This window comes from Nymphaea colorata, chromosome 2 (assembly GCF_008831285.2).
Source record: "Nymphaea colorata isolate Beijing-Zhang1983 chromosome 2, ASM883128v2, whole genome shotgun sequence".
NCBI lineage: Eukaryota > Viridiplantae > Streptophyta > Magnoliopsida > Nymphaeales > Nymphaeaceae > Nymphaea > Nymphaea colorata.
In genome coordinates, this window is record NC_045139.1 from 15,732,243 (window position 1) to 15,753,553 (window position 21,311).

Here is a 21,311-nt window from a genome sequence, read left to right on the forward strand (position 1 = left end):
GAGGAAACGTATTGTTTAAAAGCTCATAATTTATGTTTTGAAAATTCAGACCTGAGGGGTTCCTCTGCTAAGGTTCATGCTCCACCCCCAACGATTCTACGGCCCCCAATTGGATGCTCCTGCAAGTATTTATGCGGCTTAGTCAAAAGGACTTGTACGGATTGGGCAGTTCTTGTATATGCCATCTCATAGTGCCTTTAATTTGAAAGAACAAACACGATACACAGGGTCAAGCTGTTTGTAAAGAAGATCATGTGGAAGATTTACGAGAACTTCAAACAACTCAACGGAGAATACAACAGAGGAGTTTGACAACCAAAAAATGACGGGATTTACATTTAAGACAACTGGGAGCAATATTGTTCTTTAGGCAGGTCCGTGATTGCATCCCAGTATCAAAAGAAGACCCAATGCCATTTGAGAACGAAGATCCGATATGAGTTGTGCATCATCTGTATCGTGCATGTATGGATCCCTTCACATGTTCTAATCAAACCAAGCACAAGCTCCATTTGCTTACAACAATATAGTCTCCTGAGTGCATAATATCAACTATTGAGGTATACTGAAAATATGGAAACTTCCAATCTGACCAATATATCTCAATGGAAAGAGAATGCAAACATCAGAAGTAGAATAAATCAAAGAAGTCTCTGATTCCATGGTGCACTGGTAGAAAGAGGGTAAAGAAAACCATAAGAAAGTGGTCTGAGTATCGACAATCACCACTTCTGACATGGGGATGGCTGCTGTTCCAACTCCCGTTGCTACTTCCGGCTTAACAATTTCTTTCACCCCAGGACCTCAAGCTCCTCCACCCGAGCAAATCTTGGACAGCTTTCCGCTATATGTGACAGTTATTCAAGCGAATGGAGCCCACATGAATGATACTCTGAATTGCAAGATATAGCGTTCAGCACTTTTAGCATAGCATGGATGCCGCAAGCGAAGCATGGTGCTCACACCAGATCTCTCTTGCCATCACACTGTGAACTCAGGAAGATCAGGTTCAAATAATTTCTCCTCATTATACTCACCAAACGATGATATACAATGACCTTGGTATGACAAAACAGCTCAAATTCATTGCTCAAAAAACAATAAATGAAAGCATCATTTTATCTTCTTCTTTGAAAGACAAGGAACTTACCATGATTAGGCCCTTACTAACTCCCTTACATAGTGGTAAGCTCCAGAATCTGACTTAGACTGCTGCTTCATGCATGTTACAAGTTTGATTCTAGAGAGAACCAAGTGGATGGTCTCGAAGGCCTTCAAATCCCCCTGCTCATGTGATCCATTAGGAACTTTAAAGAAGCTTGAGAGCGTCAGCATGTCCACTTAAAACAATAAAGAATGAAGCACATAAACTGCATTACACAGTTTGGAAAGTAACGATGCGGAACATATCTCATGCTAGTCATCCACCTTTCAAGTCCCAAAGAACAACAAACGAGAAAACTTGCCCATTCTGATTGGCAGGGAACATATTTTTGCTCTGTTTCTTCTATCTGTTTTTTCATTTAAAATAGGGAATAGCTACTGATGGGATTCCAAGTCAAGAATCCAGTATGTTAAGCTAATGTTAAACCTCCAGCAGCTTGAAACTTAAAATGATTACTTCCTTAAATTCGTCTTTCCATGTGAATATCATTTCCTTTTCCTTCCAGATGCACCATAAGAAGGAATTTTGGCTACCTCTAAAAGGAACAGTAGAATCACAAAATTCCACTTCTTTACATACATAATATTCAACCCTTGCCTTTTCAGTTCAGTACAGCACCATAAGCATTCAGATTCCGCCAACGTATGCAAATGGTAAGAGGTGCCTGTGGAATCACATTCAACTCATGCAACTAGTAGATCAATGCATGCACAAATGATTGTTTATCACCCAGATACCCTGCTTGTACTTCTGTAAGTTTATCTATAAATCTTCATAAAACTTATAATTGATCAATCTCAGTGGAATCAGTGTTCAACCTATTTCTAAAACAATACAAAAAATATGTTAAAGATGCAGACTTGCATGAAACGGGTATGAATCATTTTCGAAGGGATAGATTCAGCCAGTCACCCAAAACTGACATGGCCTAACATTTAATGAATGCACTATCCATCATAGAGGCTAGAGCAACTGTCAACCAGGACCAATCACAAAATTGGCTTGAGCCGTTACCTTCAAGGTCTTGCTTCAAGATGACATCATTGAAGAAAGCTGCATAATCTGCCTGCCAATCATTGAGGTTGAAAAGTTAGAGATGAAGACCAGAGATAAATCATTGAAATGCCTTAAGCAAATAAGCTCTAAATTAAATGAAGAGAGGATAAATGCAGCAGCCCTATGCCATACTTATGGCTTCTCAATGTCTAAAGCACACATTTGAAAAAGAACCCACAAGTTAAATGATGCCTGTTTGTTTCATGATTGGAAATCATTTATTTTAAAATACTTAAATGTCAAATCCAATCTACAGATGATTAACGAAAATGATGAAGTGCTCTTTTTCTTTCAACACTTCTGTATCCACCTTCAATATTCATTAAGTGCAATCTTGTCCAAGAAGCAGGACTAAGCTCTCTCACCACATCAGTTTTAACATTTCTCTTTTACTAATTTAGTTTGCAGATACTGCAAGCCTATTGTGGGGGAACTGCTTGAAGTCTGGCGAGATGTTCTTGTCGACGCCCTAAATAAAATGCAGTGACCATCCACAAGAAGCAAATCTGAAAATCAAAATACCAAAGGATGTGTAAGTGAATTAAACATCAATCAGTACAAACATCGAAGAGAATATTAAGAACTCTACATACTGGCAATGCATAAAAAGCAACTGCAGTGCTTGAGCCACTAATGGCACCAGAAAGCAGCTTGTAGATTCCTGCTGCTGTCGCATCTCCAAGCCTTTGAACAATAACATCTATACAAACCTGCATCAAATTAGCATATTAACTCTTTGGATGTTCCAGAAATGATGTGGGTATGACACGGCAACTTTATAAAATGTGGGTATGGGGGTACGGCAGTATGTATATATATATATATATATATATATATGCAAAATAACACAAAAAATCAAAATGGAAACAAAATTTACATAAACAAGTGATACAAATAAATACATTACACGTTAGTGAACAATAACTCTGAAAACTAAAAACAGAATCAAAATTGAGTAGGAAAAAATTAAATAAAGTAAAATCAAGTAATTTGGATCAGTTTCGTTTTAAAAAGCACCCAAGTATGTCCAAGTACCCACTTTGGGTACGGGTATGACGATACGCAGACCTTATTGAAGTACCCATGTCACTTAGTTTATAGAACATATTCATTATTTTGTCATTAAGAACTAAGTAAAGGTAACACTCTTTGCCCCCTTCCATGTCTTGAGAAAAAGGTGCCCTCTTATTCTCCCTCTCTCTCTGACATAACAAAACACATGCATACATGCTGCAGATTTTCTGTTGAAAACTTTACTTTCAATAAATTAAAAATGGCATACACACACATACATTGATTTCTACTTTTTTAAATGGTGGATGTGACTAGGATAACTAAATAAATGAGAAGATGCACAACAAAGGTAGACCTTGGCCTTATACTTCTCATCCAGCGATACAACAGTAAAAAGGAGCTCTCTGCCAGGTCTTGTTACAACATACATCACTACCTGCAGCAAGATGGGAAATCACACTCAGCTAACTGTTTAAGAGCTATTAGGCAAATTATTACTGGGTACAGTACACTATCGCATATTGTCCTATAATTAAATAATGATGCACAACTGAAACGTGAAAAGTATCCAGCCTATAATAAGTCAACATACTGAAAGAACAGAATTTAGAAGATAATTCTTACTAAGACTCAGATAATAGGTATATGTGCACACAAGTACATAAATGCATGTGCACGTGCATGTACTTGACTACTCTTAACTATAATATATTTTTTACTTTTTCATAATTTGTATTGTTTAACCAAATTTTTGTACGAAGCTTTTCTCAAGGAAGGATCTCCCTTCAAGTTTTGAGGGACAAAAAACAAACATATTCATCCTTTCCAAGTCAAAGGATGCTTTTATCTTACTGATATCTTATTTAAACATAGTTAAATGAAGAAGGTTGGAATGAATCAAATGATGGATTCTGTATCATGATTATGTAGGAACTACAGAATTTCTCTGCATTATTTTTTCAACTTCAGATTTTTCAACAACCCAAGAAGGAGCTACAGCTCCAGAAATTGATGAATCATCTGACGGATTTTCAACTATGACCTTATGGCATCTACAATCTATGCACCTTGGTCATTTAGATGACTAACTTGGAGTAGCCATTAAGCTACTCCAACACCTAGTTTGACTGGCCAATGAATGGCCTCTATTTTTATAGTTTGTATGCATATGGAGCACATAACCCCCTTACTGCTCCTTCGATAAATTAATATTTGTTACACTTTCCTTGAGGCCTTTGGGTACTCATGCATTTTTTGTGGTAAAATTTCTTCCAAGTTTGGTATGAGCTATTAATGCATTAAGAGAGAAAAGGGAGAAGGGAGAAGGGGGGAGTGGAGAGAGGGGTCTAAATCTACACATACACATATAAATAAGTGTAGGCCACTTGGAAGAGATAACTGATATAACTGAAAGACAACAGCAAGAAAGATTACCTTACGTAGTGTCTCACAAACAGCCACGGTAATCCATGTTGGCCAAATTGCAAGAGCAATCATGTTCAAAGAGGAAACAAAAGGAGTTGCAGAAATTGCAGATGCCACTCCTGCAATGGTAAGAATACGTCCCTAAAGGAAGCACATTGTCAAGTGAGCCTTGGTCATTGAGAAGGTCATCTAGAACAATAAATCATATGCAAAAGCAATAACGTTCACAATTTTACAGATAAATTCCACCACGTCCCACACATCCTTCATGGCAAGTAACAAGATTTATAGATCCCGTAATATATTTATGTCCACATGCATGTGTGGCAAATGATGAGTAGAAAGAGACAGGGGGAGCTTCAGAATTTTTCTTACGATGTTTATGGCCTTAAATGACCACAAATATATGGAATTCATTATCTGAGAAGATGCATTGACTCAAGTTTCAAACCAATCATATCAAAAAACTTGATTAATCAGAAGATGTTACTTTTTGAAAAAGAAAAATCTGCCCCACTGTATCTGGAAAAAATTAAAAAAAATTATTAGTTTAAATCTGAATCTCACATTCAACACCTAGTGTCACATATAATAGGACACATAGTCAAGAGTGGTAGTCAATGGCTAGCCGGTGGAACCTCCTAAAAAGCACAAACAATTGCAGTCCAGAATAGGCAGTTGTAATCAGCCCTACATGGTGTCAAAAGAATGGAAATGAAAAATAACACATAAATTTCCAACAATAATAAGTAAAATTTTATATGAGTAATCAAACACATGCAAAGAGACCACAGGTGAACTTATGTCACATAGGTACGGGTACAGGTACTGACCATTTTAAAAAAACTTGGGTGCGGGGGTACGGACACACACACACACACACACACACACACACACATATATATATATATATATATATATATATATATATATATATATATATATATATATATATATATATATATATATATATAAGCAATAAGAAATACTTAGAAAATATGTATCAAAATAAAAAATATACATCAACATAAACAAATAAACAACATAGAAAATATATATCAACAGCTCTTGCAGCAGTGTATTTAAGAAACCTATGAAAAACTTTGAACATATGGACAACCGAGCAGCCCCCTAGATAGTCAAATATGAACATCAATCGAATTTTCACATCCAAAACACAGTTTAATATTATGGAACTAGAATCTAAACGCTAAATACTAAACTGGAATGGCTCAATTACAGAAAATGCAGGATTTAAGCACCAAATACAGAAATATTGAACGGCTCCGCATTGTGGAGCATAGTTGCATATAAATGTAAAAGAGAAAGAGCAGACAATATGATTTTCGAAGAAGAAAAAGATTAAAAATGACAAACCAGTAAAAGAAGAAAAACAAAAATACTACTAAGAACAACAATAAAAATAAAAATAGTTGATGCAGGAAGGTCGCCCGAAGTCGTTGGACGTCACCAGAGGTCGCAGGAGGTCATTCTTCCTCAACAAACAGCAGTGGAGAAGAGCAAAACAGAGCCAGTTCTGTCGAGGCTCTGTGCTTTTGAAAGGAAATAAAAAAAAAAAAACACCCTAACTTTTGGACAAAAATGAACTAGCTCAACATTGACTGAGTCTGTTTTGGACAGATACGGACCTGGGTACGTTGACCGTACCCAGTACCTGTTGACTCGTACCTGAACCGTGCCCGACACTGTACCCGTACTTGTACCCGTGTCGCACCCGACTGGTATGGGTACTCCACCAAAATTAAGGTACCCATGTTACCCATAGGCGAACAGAGTTACAACAAAGTAATAGGATGAATAAGATTGAATTATAGTGCACAACAATGCAATAAAAAAGTGTACACACACACACAGTGAAAGATAGAGAGAGAGAGAGAGAAAGACAGAGCACCATATCATCCTATTTCACCACGTTTCACGCTTGCATGGGCAAGATTCATGAAGCTGAAAATGCCATAAGCAAAGCATAATTTCACACCAAAAGAATCATGCAGATTAAAATTTCCTCTGCTCTTGATTTGGTGATATATTTTGTATTTACTGGCTTCTAGTTGTTAAAAAACAAATTCTTAAGACACAAAAGTGAACCACATTTTACTTCTCAGCATGCTTTTACAAAACTGATCATGTTCATCAACCCAAACTAGCATGCTGTTAGAAATATAAACACAGTTGACCTTTCGAAAACAGAAGTTGACAGCATTTAACAAGCTTGACCCATGTTGATGCATAGATAGCATATCCAGAGCGCAAACAATGCAAAAAGAACCAAAATGGTAGCTATAAGTGTTTCAACTAATAAACAGAATCAAGAGGAAATAAGACAACTCATTTCCTAGGTAAACAACAAATTTACCGTTAAAGTAAGTTGGCCGACCAGGATAAACAGAGCATTTAGGCTATTGATTTGAGCAAATAATCTTCTTCTATAAAGAGGCTTAGAGACGGTCATTGCTACTACTGTTACTTTCTGCGAATAATGTCATAATGAACATCAGCAAAAAAATAAACAGTAAATACATGTAACGAACTAAAGTACATAAACAGACATAATTCTCCAAATAACAAAGTATTAACTGAAAGAATCTAGAAACAGCACACAAACAGTGGTTATATAATCAAATGGATATCTGTTCTATTACATCAGTCAATCATGTGAGGTGACCTAATCAAACTAAGAAAACAAACAGTAAAAGAGGGATTTGGCAAATGCTTGAATTTAATTATGTCCTTAATATCTTCAAATGTGGTCAAGGGGATGAGGGATGGACTTTCCAACATAAGAAGGTAAAGCACAAGCTTCAACACAAGCATTCAAAACATTACATGATTAACAAATCATGATACATAAAATGATTAAGGACCATGTCTCAAATTCCTTAAAGAAGTCCTAGCGAGATATTAGCCTCCAAGTCAGCCCTTTAATTGAAATATTAAATCCTGCATATGGCACGACATAGCAATAAAGAATAAAAATGGTAGACAGAAGTCATGCATTTTGTCTGAGAAGGTTTAAAGCCAAGTCCAGGAAGTGATATGCCATCTTTTCTAAACAATTCTAACAAAGCAACAGATTCACCATCTTAATCAACTTTTAATTTCAAAGAATACCTACTATTGAGCATGAACAGAACAATCTTCCCTAGATTAAGTTAATCTTCAAGAACTGGAAGGATTTAAATCTGGATAAGGATCTGGTTCCACTCAATGCCTGTGAGGGTCTGTCATGAAGCTTATGTTCAATTTATGCCCCTTCCGTTGAGGATCAAGTCTGTGATTCTGAAATGGACCAAACTTTTAGAAATGTTTGTCCTTTGGAAGAGCAATCCGCTTGTTCCAAAGTGCTATAGTAGATACAAAGCTGATGCCTTTTCCATGCCTTTTCATTCTCATTACAGTAATTTTGTACGCAATGCACATTTTTCTGAATCCAAATACAACCATTAATTGTTTCCCTTATTCTTCTCCTTTTCTTTCTCGTTTGACTCCCAATTCCCATCTTGTAAAGTCTTTGAAAGTCCTCTCTTTCTGTTACTGTTTGATGATTCTCATCACTTCCAATTCTGATCTTATTCTCAGCAACCCTAATTCAGGCATCCTGGAAGGACTCAACCCATATTTAGGAGGTTGACATGCCCTTGGAAACTCAATCACGATTAGTTTGACAAGCTCTTTAAAATTAATCTATGAAGATCGGTATAGTTATGAATACTCAAATTAAGGTGTGCATATCTTGCTGGTTAGCAGTCAAAAGCCAAACAATGTCTAAGCTCAATATGGTAATAAAAGAAACTAAGTGACGAATTTTATGGAAGAATAAATCTTAAGCACATTACTGTTGTGGGTAAGTCAAGTAATGGTCTGAAATTATTCATGTTGCCTCATTTGTAATTCCAATGGTACCTAGAAGAGCAAAATAAGTGTTTAAGGGAGCATGAAAGGTGACATTAAAATATAAATGACTTCAACTGCAGATGGAAATAAGTAGAATAATAACTCGGAGAGCTGTCCATATGCACTTGCCTAGGATTAAACAGCATTGTTGGCTTTTGATTCTTTTGTTTTTTTTCATGCACATGGAACTAAACACATTTTAGAGAAACTGCAACAATAGAAGCGGAGAATTCTCATAACTAGGTGCATTTCATTCTAAATGTGAATCCACATGAGCATCATTCAACACTGAGAACAAAAAGATAAGGAATTCAAATTTTCTCCAAGCAACCAAGTAGCACAATGTTGAACATCTCTTCACTGATTAATAAGCACTTTAACTGACAGTTGAAATTACATACTTGCTGACATTCTTTTACACAACTTAATCAACTCAGGCTTCAATTACACATCACCTACCACTTTGCCCTAATACTAGTTATAGTATAGAAGCTATTAAATGTGTTTGTTTACAAAAGAAACAAAAAAAGATTACCTGAAAATAGAAACAAGATGATACAACTGCACTTAGCCATAAAAAGCAGCAAATATGTAGTAAATAAGTTGATGAAAAAATTAGTCGCAGCCCATCTAGCACGACAAAGAAACTGGGATTCATTGTGGCAGCACATGATTTTACTGAAGATCCTAGAGTAGTCTGGCTTGAATGACCATCCGCTTCCATATGATGAATCTCAATAGGCTCACTAGGGAAAAGAAGATCGCATTAAGAACATGACAATAAAAAATATTTGCAATCGATACAAATTGACATGCATACATATAGAAAATTCAAAATTTGATTAAATTTACCATTTAATACAAGTAACAAAGAGCTCACCTAGAATGACTTTCATTTAACCATGACAGCATCAATATGGAACAATCAGACTGCTGACTACCCAGATTGAACAAATTTTCATTCTTCCGCAGAAAGAAAATGCAAGACCATTAAAATAGTAAATTTCAAAAGATTGACAATATACCTAGAGTTTCTTCATCTACATACAATCATTATTGTTAAATTTAAACCAACACAACACAATCTCATCATTCTCATGTTCATTTGCATTAGTATCTGGATAAAGACAAGAAGATGGTGTGACATTTCCAACAAGCATGCAAGATCCTCTAGGACGCATAAAACAATGTAATACATTGCTGACCAGTGACCACTAAAAGTTCCTTTTAGCAAATCAACCTAATCCTCTCCTAACATTAGGTAACAAAATATATTAGAATTAAGCTAACCTGACTGAAGATAACTTCCTTTGTTCATCCTGCACATTTTGGTTAATTCCTTTTGAAGCCAAAGCAGCAAATTCCATCAGCAGAGCAGCAACAAGAAGCAAAACTGTTCCATTAAATGAAGTGAAAATGAACAAGTTAGTGGAGGAATGCACAAAATCACAGAATTTAAAAATATGTAACTTAATATACTAATATACACATACAAGGACCTAGCTGAGCCATTACAACAGCAAATAATGATCCAAGTAGCTGACCAAGTGTAGCACCAGCACCTATGAACCCAAACAGTCTTGAACCTGACTGAATATAAAGTACATAAGTGAAACCATAAGTTCTCATGACCTCAGAGTCACAAATAACAAAATTCATGTTAAATACTTTAAGACCATCTTAAATGCAAATGACATGGAACAAGGTAGTCAATGGTGGCCCATGTTTCACCCTCTATCACCAAAGTCCAAATGTTGTGGGTGCACATGCTTGTTACCATTCAATAGGAGCTTAAGCGGGAATGGTGGGACATTCAATGATAGGGGTGCCTTTTAGAGTTGGCAAGTAAGGAGTACCTGGGATAGGATATTTATGCAGTATGGCTCATCTGGCTGGGTCCAGGATTCAATCCATTTTGGACCTTAGGATGGATAGTATTTCTTTTATTTGGATGTTGTAGTGTTTTATTGGAATTTGGACCTTCTCATTTTGAGACCCGAGATCCAATTTGGATTTATTTAGCCCATTTTAAAATGGTTTTTATCTTTGTTTTTAGGGCAATTGGCGATTAAGAGAAACCCTAATTATCTTTGCAAATTGCAAAGGTAATTATTGCAAAGATAATTAGGGTTTCTCTTAATCACCAATTATCCTAAAAACAGAGATAAAAACCTTTTTTAAAGGGGCTAAACCCTAAATCCGAATTGGATCTCGGGTCTCAAAATGAAAAGGTCCAAATTCCAATAAAACACTAGAACATCCAAATTAAAGAATTACTCTCTATCCTAAAATCCAAAACGGATCGAAATCCAGGACCCAGCCCGATAAGCCATACTGCGTCAGATATGGAGGTCAATGTTTGCATAAGCCTGGTGAAAAGTACAAATCCAGACAAACGTTGACCATACTTACAGGAGAACTGTCAAAACAATTTCTCATCGAATTGATGATCTCAACAAAGATAACTATAGATGTCCTGGAATATTTTTCATTAGGCCAATGCAAGTCTGTATTTACCAATCATACTTTCCGCATTTCCTTCATTTTGGTGGCTATTCATCATTTTACTTGCAATATAAGTAAAACTTCTTTTCTATTCAAGACAAAGACAATTCTTCCAAATCACATACCGAAGTGTAAAGACGCATTCTTAATGACATTCTACAAGTGTAGCAGTATACCTCATTATCCATTACATCAATTATTCGAGCCCATGTGCAAGAGATAGTCACAAGGTTAAGAAGTGCAACCTGTGAGATAAAAAGCAGAATGTTCAACAATGACTATTTTTAAGTCAAAAAACACAAAACATAATCAACCATAATGCTCGGGTGGGAGTAGGTAGAGATGAGATCCTACCCATAAGAACAACCCAACTCTGACAGAAATGTAAAACCACCCACTGTGATTCAAACTAACATGATTGGGCTTGTCAATTTGACTGGAACCAATCTTTCCATCCTCTCCTAATGCAGAAGAATTCAACGTCGTGGACTGGATGGATTAGACAGTTAAGTTAACCATGCAACTGTTCTCTCCACATTAAAATGAAACCACTTATATGAACTCTAGTATTACCTTGGAAAATGAAATTGAAGGTCCAGAAGAAGTAGAATACCATAATATAAAGAAAAGAACGAGGGATAAGCTAAAGAACCTGTGTATCAGAAGCAGCGCCTGAAATTTGATGAAGCAATTGTCAAATAATGTACAAAGATGAATGGAAATGCACAAGTTAATGAAACAACGAAAAGCTATGAGACCATATTTCAGAACTGAGTCATCTCAATGAAGCAAATACCTAAGAGTTAAGATTCATGAATTTTCAGAATATTGTGACTGTGTATTGATAATAGTATGTTTCTTTTGCACCTAAATTGAACCTTTACCAGTATGATTCATATTCACCTCAATTGAACCTAGACCACAAAATTAAAAGCATATGTGGCACCAGTTAGGCTACATCTTAACTGAGAAGATACCATCAAATAAATGGCCCACTCAGAAGCACTTACGAAGATATTCTTAGGTCACACGACAATCAATGCCTTTTCCTAGAGTAATATCAAGGCCTGTGGAGAGATACGAGCAGATCTTATAGGCTTATAGCTATATCATGAAGTTTTCATCCTCTATAGAGGTTAATGCTCTACAAATGGTGGCACTTAGAAAGCCTTAACCACAAAGTCATAAGCATAGAAACAACATGAAGCATGAAACTCAGATGGCTTAAGTAACATGATTATTGGGATAAGGTCCCCATACCAGTGTTGATACAGGAAAATTTATGTACCGATACTTGGACACAAAGTGCTACATTTTGGATTGGGTCTGTGTTGGGCCTGATCCAACACACCTCACTTTTTAATTCTTAACAAAAAGGCATGACGTCGGATACTTTCTTCTCTCCCTTTTGAATTCTTATGTAAACTTTCTTTAACCCCCTCACCATTTACTTGTATTAAAAAGAAAAAACTTAAAATTTTAAAACTTGCCAATAAATGTTGGCAAACTTACAAATTTCTTAAACACGCTAAAATGCAACGTGGTCCTAGTTTTGTCTATAACCTACTTTATCCCTGTACCCACACCCATGTGACTTAACCTTTCCTTGCAAACATGGGCTAGGTCTTTTTGTAGGATGGAAGCTTTTAGAGTACCAAGAACCTGCTCACTATGTTTACGGTCCTTAACCATAAGTAGATTCCATAAGAACAGTTTTGTGAATCATAACTAACTCTTATTTGTTGAGAGAAAAGGTGACTGCTTCCAAAAGAAACAACTGAAAGCACTGATACAAACTCAATAAGAAGAATGAGAGTGACACATCATGACAATCTTGACCTTAGCATGACATTTTCATCTTAAAGCTTTTCACAGACATAGTATGTGGTACTAGTTTCTTTACAAAAAGCTTTGGTAATTCAGACATGCTGGGAGGTTTGGCTTCAAGGCACCCATAGGATCTTTCTAACATCACCTATAGCGTATGCCACATGGATGTGCCAAAACAGCTGTCACACCCATGTCGACACCGGTGCAGGTGCTGGTCGTGGTGCTTTTTTGACACAACACATCCGGTACGATAAACATAATGGGGGCAAAACTGACCATTTTAAATGTGCACTTGATATATAATGACTTAAATGTAAATATAGATAAATAAGGCTATTAACTAGTTAATTAACTATACCCTTTTTTTTTTGGGAAATTGCTGTATCCCACACCCACATCCTGCATCCCACACTAATGTGACATAGCATGTAGCTTGTAGCTTTACAAATACATGTCATTACTTGTTTGCAGTCAATCGCAGCTTTGGGAGCAAATTTCTTCTCATAGATATAACATTAAATATTGCCATGCACACAACGTCTAAGAGCTGATATATCTGCAGTGTCAATTTTATTTCCGGAGGAAAAAACATTCCTGACATCTGGTTCAATTGTCCCACTTCTTGACATCAATCATATTTAAGAGGAACCCTGACATGAAAATGACGGTGTCTTTTCCATAGAATCATTCTCAAGATTCACATTCATAGCTGAAGTTAAATTAATATGGAATGCAAGTACGCAAGTTAAATTACAAGAGTAGCCACAAAGTCAACAGATAAGGATGATGGATACGCAGAACCTGGGAATAGCAGTTCTACATCTAAAAACGACTAAAATCATGTAAATGCAAAGACACAGCATGACATGTTCTAACCTTTGCTTTAGAAATATTTGGCAATGAAAAGATGAAAGTTGAAATAGGAGCAGCAACCAATGTGAGCACTAAAGATCCCACAAATAGCTCAGGCAAATTATTCAAGCCCAAGGATATTGCGCCATCATCGCGTAATGGAAGAACAACAAAGTATGCACTTAACACCTGGCAAAAAAAAAAGAAGGAAATATAGAAAGATTAGAGTGATCCAATATATTATCACAAAGCAACTAAACTTCTGAAGTTAGTTCTAGGAAACTTTAGCTATTGGTTCACCAAAGATCTGATATCATGGCAAACAGCATAAAACAAAAGATAAAGTTATATATTCATCCATCGTAGAATATAAGAATAACAAGTTTGCTAAGTAGTCGGAAAGAGAAGCCTGAGATATCATTTAGGACGAGATGCTTCTGATCAAATCTATGCACATCCCCATAACCTATTATGGAATATCTGCATAATAATTAATAAGTTTGATAAGTGCATGAAAAACATTTCATTGATGCCAGAGATACCGGTTAGGTCGACCCGTTATTAATGACTAGCCTGAAGAGAAGTGCCAGAACTTCCTATAAGAGCTATTAACATATTCATAGTCCTGCTTACATGCCTCGTCCTTTTCACAAATGGTGGATTCCTGAAAACTGCAAATTTTTCGGTGTATCACCTTTGGATTGTCAGTTGTGAATATATGACAGGCATAAAATTGTAGAATTTCTCCAGTTGGAAACAAACTCACCCTCTGTTCCTCGTCACTGGCTAAATCATGTGGGAGCATTTCACCACGTCATGAGCCTAAGCCACACCAACGAAAACTTTAGTCATGCCTAGGATTTTGGATCTAGACCTAGCTGCAATTTTATACCTACCGTGCCTTTTTCTACGATATTCATCAAATCATGGAAGAACACAATTGTCGTTTACTGGGTAATTAACTTTACACGCATATTTCACCTTATGATGGACCACACTAACAAGCATATCCCATTTTACAACCGTACCCCATCTTATCATGAACGTATGTCAAATCAATAAAATTTCTCGACATTCTGAGGCTTTTGGAGGAACGGTAGCTCCAATTGGATACGTATTGTGTTTTCATTGTACTATATTCATCAAGAAACGTCACGAACGAGGGAGGCAGCCATCGCTTGCCAGGACAATACACCAAACACTCACATCCAATCTTATGACGAGGCTCCATCAGACGAAATACCAGAGAAACCGTTAACACCTCGCGAACCGAATGAAACCTAAGACGCACACTTCATCTTTGTCGCTTTCGTTTCACCCCATCCTTAAACTGTCAGTCGCCTATTCATCCGCATGTTAGATATATAACTATGATCCAATTCTTCAATCAAATATATAGCTTAAACGTAGGACTCTAAATAACGGAGCATCATTAACAAGACAAGCAACCGAAGTGCGATCGATTTCTTAGGAGAAGGGAGAAAGAAAGGACTTACGAAGAAGAAACAGGCGGCGGAGTGGAGAAGTGGGGAGATCTCGTGCGGGTGGACGGAGACCACGCACGAGACCATCGAACCGACGCGACTACGCGACAGCATCGAATCCGATCTCCGCTGTCCGAACAGATAACGGCCTTGAATGCGATCCAGTACTTCTAGTAGCCGATCTCGACGTCCCTCGCTCTTCCTCTCTCTCTACTCTCTACAATTCAATCGGTTCGATCGATCTTCAATCGAGAAGAGGAAGGGTTTGTGGGCGAAAAACCGGGAGACGAGAATTTTCCCTCTCGCGCCCCCGCTCGTCGGAGAGAGGTCAGCCGGGCGGCCTCTTCCGTTTGGGTCCCACTGTCGACGATCCTGAATGGCGTGTGGGTCCCAAATATGGCTATTTTGTGGCTTATTTATAAGCGAACGCACCCCGTCATATGAGTCCTGGGCCCCGCCTTCCAGCTCCTGTGTACAGTTTTTCGCGACGCGTCCATAGACGGAAGGAAGGAAGGGTGGCGTCGGGACAGGTACCCACGGGAACACGCACGGCTCGGGTCGGGCCCGACGCCCGAGGTGAGGATTCAGTCCGACAATATATATATATATATATATATATGGTTATATATTATAAACATATGTTTATTAAATTTATACATTTTAAATTTTTTTTTTTATTAAAATCAAGTCTACCGAGACAAACCGAACCCGGACACAAGTCACAAGCCTGCCCAAATTTGATTTTGAATTGAACCAAACCAGGACAATGCCCAAGGTAAGGAGTATGCCCTTTGCTTCAAAAGCATCCTGATACTGCCTTTTATTCATCCATGTATTTATTTTATTTTTATTTGAGCTTCTTGAAAATAAATCATGTTAAAATTTTTATAAATCATATACTTGACAAAGGATTCGCTTTTTTTTTTTATAATTTTTTTTAGGGTATTTAGTGATACCAAAACGTGGTTTTGCCTTTAAAAATTAGGCTAAGAGCCATCAAAACTAGGTTTGGGTGCGTCATTCAAAGTGAAAAACAAGATTTTTAAAATTCATTAAAAACTTGATTTTCATAAAAACCAAGTTTTTACTAAACTAAATTAAATGAGAGCCTCCTTTATGTTTTCAAAAAAAAAAAAATCTTGTTTTCGTTTTTCATATGCCTTGAGTCTTACTTTTCTGAACTAGCTGAAGTTGGTTCGAGATCAAGTTAAGGTTTGAGAATTGAGGTCAAGCAGAATCAGCTGAGACCAAGTGGATGGAACCAAAACTTTTACATGCAACTCCTCCTTCATTCAGTTGCACAATTTGGTATGATTCTGAATTTGATTATGTATCTGATCCAAGTTGAAGCACTAGATTTGAGTAGGTTTGGATTGGTTGAAATACATGACTCGAACCCACTTTGCATGAATGCAAAAACATCTGGCGATCAGTTTGTACCAACAATCAGCTGAATCAAATCAAATGGGTGGCAAACCAATTCGATTCAAATAGCGGGATACAAGAGGACAAGGAAGTTGTTGAGTGTATGAAGGGAACTAAGAGGACCGAAATCAAATATGAACACGGGGTTGCAACTTTGCAATGGTTCAATAACGTGTGCAAGACTATCTGACTACACAACGCATGCATGTCTTTGTCAGGGACAGGTTGTCCACCGCTATAAACTAAACCATGCCACGGCTGGCTTCCCAATTGAAGGGCCTCATACCCAAATCAAACTACATTTGGGCTCTAGTGTTTCATGAATTTGTTCCAAATATTGTAACATACTCTACTCAGTCAGATTCATAGACCACTGCAATAGTTTTCTATTGCTAAGTGTCATCTTACAAATCCTTGGTTTTTTTATTCTTTGAAAGGGCTGCCAATGGATTATTTCTATAAAATACTATAATTTGGTATAAAATGACAAAAGCACAAATATCTTTTGTAAACTAAAAGAAGAGTATAGATTTATGAAGACGTTCTTGTCATTTTATATTAAAAAACCAACTTATTCTAACAAGAGGGCGCTCTTTGAAGAATGATCTTAAAAGTTTAAGCGGGTGTTTGGATGACAATCTAAGACCAGGTTTTGTAAAAAACCTCATTTTGCTCCAAAACACCATTTCAAGATATTTGGATGACATTAAAACTGGGTTTTGTTAAAACCTGGTTTTCATGAACCAAGTCTACAAAAAATGGTTTTGAACCAGGTTTTCAAAAATTTGGTTTTCACAAAACCAAGATTGTTGATTGTATCATCATCCAAACTCACCCCAAGTTTTGTTTTAAAACTTGAGCTGAGATTTGTTATTTGCTGCAACTTAGTTATTTTTTCAAATACCAAATGTAATATGAATTGAACAGATTTTCTATTTGAATCCGATTCATTGGCAGTCGAGATTCCAGCTGCCCCAACCGTGAGGACGTAGACTGCCGGCATTGACCTATCATCACCCAGTAGCATCTCCACTTGGTCAACGGTCACATTTCATCAGTCTTTTTTTGATAGCCACAGATTTGATAGTCATGAGTCATCAAACCAAGGATTTTGTTCATACTTAAATTCTTGGTTTTACTTCTTTGCATTAAAAAAATGTTAGATTTAAGATAAGAAAGAGAATCGCCTGATCTTAAATTCATGGTTGTTAAGTACTCATAATCTCAAATCCGAAGCTATCAAATGCTTCAAAAAGAAACAATTGATTGTTTCGGAATTTAAATTTTAAAAGTTACTATGAACTCACATTAGAAGGACAGTTTGATCAGAAAACACACTTATAGGAGTGCCCCCCAAATTCATCAATCAAAAGAACAAGTACAAAGAATCCAAAAAATACAACAAGTCAAACACATCATAGGAGAAGGATTAGCCTTCCAGTCTATGCAAAAACAACAAGTGCAACTCCAACACACGGTAGAATCACGGTTTTTTATCAAATTTTATATTTTCAAAACCTAGATTTAAAATCTCAATTGTCTCCCGCGTTCATAAAATTATAGGAAGAAGATGGGAGACTTTTAATCAATGGAATCAAACAAAAGGATTTGAAAATCACGAATCTAAAGTCTTCAACTGCACGAATTTTACGCGACGCTAAATTTTTATTTCACCAAACCTCAAATTATCTCTTTCCAAAATAACAAATTCTCCGCAGAAAAGGGTTCCAAGTTTTCCCCTTCGGATGCGAGCGAGTTGGTGGACTTTTGCGGCTTTGACTTTGACCTAAAAATTTAGCACGAGAGGTTGTGTGCGAGTTGGACTGGAAAACCGAGCATGAAGAGAGGAAGACAGAAGCGAGGAACAGGAAGAGGAAGGAAAGCGACGGCCAACAATGGCGTGGAAGGAGGAATCTTTGAATCTCTTCTCCGAGACGAAGAGCAGAATAAGAGGGTTCGTCCTCTTATGTCCTCTACCCACGCTCGTCTCCTGAGATAGCTTTGGTTGCTTTCCTTCCTTCCCCGAGATGGCGACGGCGTTGCCGGAGCTATCGCCGCCCGGCGGCAGATGGAAGAGAGCGTTGAGCAGGCTGAACCACGGTGTGGCCAAGAGTAGAGTCGGCCGCTACTTCAAGCTCGAGGAGCGTAGGTCGAGCTTCACCACCGAGGTCCGGGCGGGGACCGCCACCTTCCTTACCATGGCCTACATCCTCGCTGTCAACGCCAGCGTCCTCACCGACTCCGGCGGACCTTGCTCCGTCGCAGACTGCCTGCCCCTCTGCAGTGTCCCCACTATTCCGGTTTCCTCCTGCTCCGGCGTCTCCCCCAACGGCACCGCCCTCTCCGTCGTCCAGCCCGACGACTCCTGTAAGTTCGCCCCCGTCAACCCGGGCTACTCCGCCTGCCTGGATCGCACGAGGAAGGACCTCATCGTCGCCACCGTCGCGTCGTCGCTCATCGGCTGCTTCATCATGGGCACCCTCGCCAACCTCCCCCTGGCGCTCGCTCCCGGCATGGGAACCAACGCCTACTTCGCCTACACCGTCGTCGGCTTCCACGGCTCCGGCAGCATCTCCTATGGGAGCGCCCTAGCAGCCGTCTTCATGGAAGGCCTACTCTTCCTCCTCATCTCCGCCTTCGGCTTCCGTGCCAAGCTCGCCAAGCTGGTGCCCAAGCCCGTCCGCATCTCCTCCGCCGCCGGGATCGGCCTCTTCCTCGCCTTCATAGGTCTCCAGAACAGCCAGGGCGTCGGCCTCGTCGCCTACAGCTCCTCCACGCTCCTCACGCTCGGCGCGTGTCCTCGCAGCTCCCGGGCCTCCCTCGCGCCCGTCCTCACCGTCAACGGCACCGTCTCGCTCATCCCCGGTGGGACCGTCTCCGGCGACATCCTCTGCCTAGGCCACCGAATGGAGAGCCCCACCTTCTGGCTGGGCGTCGCTGGGTTCGTTCTCATCGCCTACTGCCTCGTCCGCAACATCAAGGGCGCCATGATCTATGGCATCATCTTCGTCACAGCCGTCTCCTGGTTTCGGGGCACGAGCGTGACGGCGTTCCCCAACACCGCCAGCGGAGACGCCGCCTACGCCTACTTCAAGAAGGTGGTCGACGTCCACAAGATTGAGCGGACCGCCGGCGCTCTGAGCTTCGCTCATGTAGGCGAAGGCCAGTTCTGGGTGGCCCTCGTCACCTTCCTCTACGTCGACATACTCGACACCACCGGCACGCTCTACTCCATGGCCAGGTTCGCCGGGTTCACCGACTCCAACGGCGACTTTCCCGGGCAGTACTTCGCTTTCATGAGCGACGCGTCATCCATCGTCGTGGGGTCGTTGCTGGGCACGGCGCCGGTGACGACCTTCATCGAGTCGTCGACGGGGATCAAGGAAGGAGGGCGGACGGGACTGACGGCGCTGACCACGGCGGCTTACTTCATGCTGGCCTTCTTCTTCACACCGCTGCTGGCGTCGATCCCGGCATGGGCGATAGGCCCTCCCCTGATTCTGGTCGGCGTCCTGATGATGAGAGCGGTGGTGGAGGTCGATTGGGACGACATGAGGGAAGCCATCCCGGCCTTCATCACCATGATCGTCATGCCGCTCACCTACTCGGTGGCCTACGGCCTCATCGGCGGCATCGGCACGTACATCGTGCTGCACCTCTGGGACTGGAGCCACGACGCCTTGCTAAGCCTCAGTGCCAGCGTCAAAGCGCGGCACCAGAACAAGAACAACAGCAACGCCGAGGCCGAGGCCGGCGCCGGCAACATCAACGGAAACGTCGTGTAGATTGAGTCCCCAACATCCCCTTCAACTAGTTACTTCTTTGGTATCATTTATGAACTCATTAGTTTGTTAATCACCATTATTTACTATGATCAGGTATTCTTAGGCACTCCGATGTAAATTGATCGGTCACGCATTCGGTAAAAGGAAGTTTTTGATGGTTTATTTCATCTGCAAGTTTTACTTTCTTTCATTTTTTTTAAGAAAGCGGTGCGATTCGGGAGATCGGGGATGGAAAGCAAAGAGACAAAAACTGGAGCGTCGGGCTGTCGAAGCGTGGAGGGGGGCCATTCCAGTAGTGGAAGAGGGAAAGACAGGAGAAGGAGCCACGTCCATGGCTGACCTTGGGTCCGCACTTCGAAAGGGTGGCAGGTGATGGGGTAGGAGATAGAGTCTATCGACTCTTTGTGATCGAGTCTGCCTCCGTCGTTTTCGGTCATTCGAGAAGTTATTCTGAGAAAATGGAACGCAAGGTGTTAATACCCGTGGACCATGCATGCCTGTAACTTTTTATCTTAAAAAGCATTTAGGGTGATCGGCTGACATAAAATCCTTTTATGTAGGGCCTGTATAGTTAGTAAGCAAACACTCGATTTGGGATCAAAATCTTTAGTATATAGCCAAAACCTTAAAAAAATTGAGTCACATTGAAAGAAGATCTGACCTCAAGTCCTCATTCATTGACGGCAAAGCCGAGATATATTGAGTATTAATAAAAAAAAAAAAGTTTATTTCTAAGCTTGAGATTGTTAACTGACAGAAGTTTTGTTGAAAACAAGGGCCAATCAATGTTGTAAGGCCCGGAAAACAGGCGATCTGATGAAAAGATTGGCCAACTACGCCTAACCAACACAATCT

At 39.4% G+C, this 21,311-nt stretch overlaps 2 protein-coding genes across 9 annotated transcripts; one reads left to right on the forward strand and one right to left on the reverse strand.

Annotated features, from left to right (window-relative positions):
* Positions 1 to 195: 195 nt before the first annotated feature.
* LOC116247761 (uncharacterized) lies at positions 196 to 15,622 on the reverse strand. Of its 8 annotated transcripts, none has more exons than XR_004170905.2 (16): positions 15,259 to 15,622; positions 13,787 to 13,951; positions 11,654 to 11,752; positions 11,435 to 11,569; positions 11,257 to 11,325; positions 10,069 to 10,165; positions 9,866 to 9,968; positions 9,111 to 9,321; positions 7,038 to 7,151; positions 4,670 to 4,801; positions 3,591 to 3,671; positions 2,815 to 2,931; positions 2,532 to 2,727; positions 2,180 to 2,231; positions 1,151 to 1,284; positions 205 to 986 (listed from the first exon to the last, which is right to left on the reverse strand). XR_004170905.2 is itself a non-coding variant. In XM_031620065.2 (13 exons), exons 1-13 carry the CDS (start codon positions 15,358 to 15,360, stop codon positions 2,641 to 2,643), a joined length of 1,512 nt encoding a protein of 503 aa, XP_031475925.1. In that variant the 5' UTR covers positions 15,361 to 15,622; the 3' UTR covers positions 196 to 2,640. The 8 variants fall into 8 exon arrangements, 1 of the variants encoding a protein (XP_031475925.1); XR_004170903.2 differs by having other exon boundaries at positions 207 to 986; positions 2,587 to 2,727; XR_004170904.2 differs by having other exon boundaries at positions 199 to 986; positions 1,151 to 2,231.
* A 2,480-nt stretch (positions 15,623 to 18,102) lies between these two features.
* On the forward strand, positions 18,103 to 21,077 carry LOC116248983 (adenine/guanine permease AZG1). Its single transcript, XM_031622056.2, has one exon. The coding sequence runs from the start codon at positions 18,699 to 18,701 to the stop codon at positions 20,454 to 20,456; it is 1,758 nt and encodes a 585-aa protein (XP_031477916.1). The 5' UTR covers positions 18,103 to 18,698; the 3' UTR covers positions 20,457 to 21,077.
* Positions 21,078 to 21,311: the final 234 nt, after the last annotated feature.